General features: G+C 45.7%; 1 protein-coding gene across 1 annotated transcript; it reads right to left on the bottom strand.

The window, feature by feature from the left end:
• Window positions 1-1,102: 1,102 nt before the first annotated feature.
• LOC118347697 lies at window positions 1,103-1,623 on the bottom strand. Its single transcript, XM_035687727.1, has 2 exons — window positions 1,434-1,623; window positions 1,103-1,287 (listed from the first exon to the last, which is right to left on the bottom strand). Exons 1-2 carry the CDS (start codon window positions 1,621-1,623, stop codon window positions 1,103-1,105), a joined length of 375 nt encoding a protein of 124 aa, XP_035543620.1.
• Window positions 1,624-2,779: the final 1,156 nt, after the last annotated feature.

The raw sequence follows: 2,779 nt of genomic DNA, 5'->3' as shown, positions 1-2,779 counted from the left end.
ATATCTGACTATGTCTTCTGCCTAGTCTGGGGTTCCGAGTGGTATTTTCATTATCTCGATCTAGACAGCGGGTACTTCCACTGTTCTAATCACCGTACTTTTCGACAGGGGAGAATGTTTCTGTCATGATGTTGCGCGTGCCAGTTTGTTTACTTTTTGATTTTTCGTTCTTGGTATTTGCTGAATTTGGAAATATTTGAAGTGAGGGCTCTCAGCTTCTACCAATGCCAAATATCTCCTTAGCTTTTCACTCTTCACATTAAACTCCCTTTGTACTTGATTCACCACCACTTGGGAATTGGCACATACTTTGATTTCGGTGGCTTCCAAAGCCTTGACTACCTGCAAACCTAAGACCAACACTTCATACTCTGTTTCATTGTTTATCGTTTTGAACGCCAATTTAACAGCGTAATTGTGTTCTTCTCCTTTGGACGCCACGATGTGCACCCGCACTCCCCCTCTAGCTCGGCTCGTCAATGAATACTTGCTAGGGCTTTATAAGGCGTGCACCATTGTCCATCATCGAGAACCCAGTGAACTCGGCAACAAAATCTACTAACACTTGTCCCTTTATGGTGTTTCGAGGCACGTACTCAATATCGAATTTGCTTAACTCCACTGCCTGATTCAAGAGGTGTCCTGAAGCATCTGGTCGTTGTAATACATTCTTTAGTGCAGTTTTCGTTAGGACTTGTACTGGGTGAGCCTGAAAATATTGGAGCAGCTTTCGCGTGGTTGTTACCAATGCAAAAGCTAACTGCTCTGTGCGGGGATATTGAGCTTCGGCCACTCGGTATGCTCGGCTGATGTAGTAGACCGACTTTTGTATCCTTTCTTCCTCGCGTACTAGAGCTGAAGAAGCTGCCTGGGAGAATATGGCCAAATACAAGGTCAAGGTTTTCCCGCTCTGCGGTTGGCTAAGGAGCTGGGAGCTTGTGAGGTACTTCTTAAGGGCTTCGAATGCTGGGTGACACTCATCTTCATACATTTTCGCCTTCCGCAGGACTTGGAAAAATAGTAGACACTTGTCGGTGGATCTTGAGATGAACCTATTGAGGGCGGCAAGTCACCCAATCAGCCTCTATACTTCGTTTATATTTCACGGTGGGGCCATGCATAGGATGACATCCACCTTCTCGGGATTAACTTCAATGCCCCATTCGGATACCATAAACCCCAGAAACGTTCTCCACCTGACACCAAAAGTGCACTTTGCCGGGTTCAACTTCATTTGGGACTGCTGCAGTATCGCAAAAACCTCTCTCAAGTCGTCTAGATGCTGTTCTAAGTTTTGTCTTTTGACCAACAAGTCATCCACTTAGACTTCCATATTTCTTCCCTCTGATCTTTGAACATACGGTTAACGAGTCGTTGGTAGGTGGCCCTTGCATTTTTTTGATCGAAAGAGATTGCCTTATACCAATAAAGACCTCGGTCTGTGATGAACGAAGTCTTCTCCTCGTCCTCAGGCTTTATACAGATTTGGTTGTACCTCGAGTAGGCGTCCATAAAGCTGAGCGTGCAATGGCCTGCCGTCGAGTCGACAATGAAGTTAATGCGGGGGAGCATGAAGCTGTGTTTCGGGCAAGCTTTGTTGAGATCAGTGAAGTCGACACACATTCTCCATTTGCCGCTCGGCTTCTTTACTAATACCACATTTGACAACTACTTCGGGTAGTGAGCTTCTCGAATGAACCCTGCCTTCAGCAGTTAGTGAACTTCTTAGGCTATGGCTACGTTCTTTTTTGCAGTGACGCTTCGACTCTTCTGCCACACCCCTTTGGTTTTGGATCCACGCTTAAACTGTGATGTGTGATTTCAGGCACTATCCCAGGCATGTCCCTGAGATTCCATGCAAACACATCTAGGTGTTCAGCGAGGAAATGTCGCATGGCGTCTCGAGCTTCCTATGTCATTTCGCTGTTGATCGTCACTGTAGCCTCTGGTTAGTCTGGGTGGAGGATAACAAATTCCAGTGGTCCAATTGGCTCTGCCTTTCAGAGCTCCTGTTCGTCACAAACTTCGCTCTGAACTTCCATGTGATCTGGGGTCTGAGGCAGAACGCTGGTCCCCCTCGCCACGTGTCGTGCTTCATTTACGCATGTGTAGCCTTCTCCTGTCGCAATTTTTTCATTTCCGCATGCCTAGTTCTCCATCTGGTCTACCTCCGTCTTGAGTTTCTTCAGCGAACCTCTGAGTTGCCTGGAATGGGTTGCCTCAGATGTACGAAGGAAATGCAAGATCTATTACGATCCCACAAACGGCATAACTATTAAAGTCGTATTCCGCACATCTTTGGGCCAAGCCCCAACAACTCAAATCTTCAAAAATGGGCCCTGCATAACGTAGGAAAGACTGTGGCTTTGAGAGGGTGGCCTTGGGACAGGGAAATCTCTGATGCCAAAGTTAGTAAATATTATTGGAATGTAGCAAATAAATAAAAAAGTTTAGGGATCATATGAAGTTTTTGGTACCTAGAACTTGCTATTTCTACAGTGTCTGGAGAGGGTGCAAATAGTCTTTTTCCACAAAGCCTATGCTTTTCTTTTTGTGTTTACTGTCAGACTTTCTTTAATGAGGTGTGGCTCCGTGTCGGCTTCATAAATATGGTGTGTGACTTAATCAGCAACATCATTAATGTGGACTAGTTTCCTGATCCCGGATCCGATTTACACGAGCCGTAGATGACCTGATGCCAATGAATCGAGGGTCTTCCGTATTTTACGTGTGTTATGTACATATACCGTTTCTGAGGGGGACTGCAATGTGTGTCAGG

The sequence above is a fragment of the Juglans regia genome, chromosome 2 (assembly GCF_001411555.2).
Source record: "Juglans regia cultivar Chandler chromosome 2, Walnut 2.0, whole genome shotgun sequence".
Classification (NCBI taxonomy): Eukaryota; Viridiplantae; Streptophyta; class Magnoliopsida; order Fagales; family Juglandaceae; genus Juglans; species Juglans regia.
This window is presented reverse-complemented; position numbering and strand designations above follow the sequence as displayed.

What these genes read in the sequence shown, in the direction of transcription:
- LOC118347697 (XM_035687727.1), bottom strand. Translation starts at nt 1,623, where the DNA reads ATGTGTGTCGACTTCACTGATCTCAACAAAGCTTGCCCGAAACACAGC. An exon ending in TTCGTTCATCACAGACCGAG is followed by an intron (nt 1,288 to 1,433) that starts GTCTTTATTGGT and finishes GACAAAACTTAG; the next exon opens with AACAGCATCTAGACGACTTG.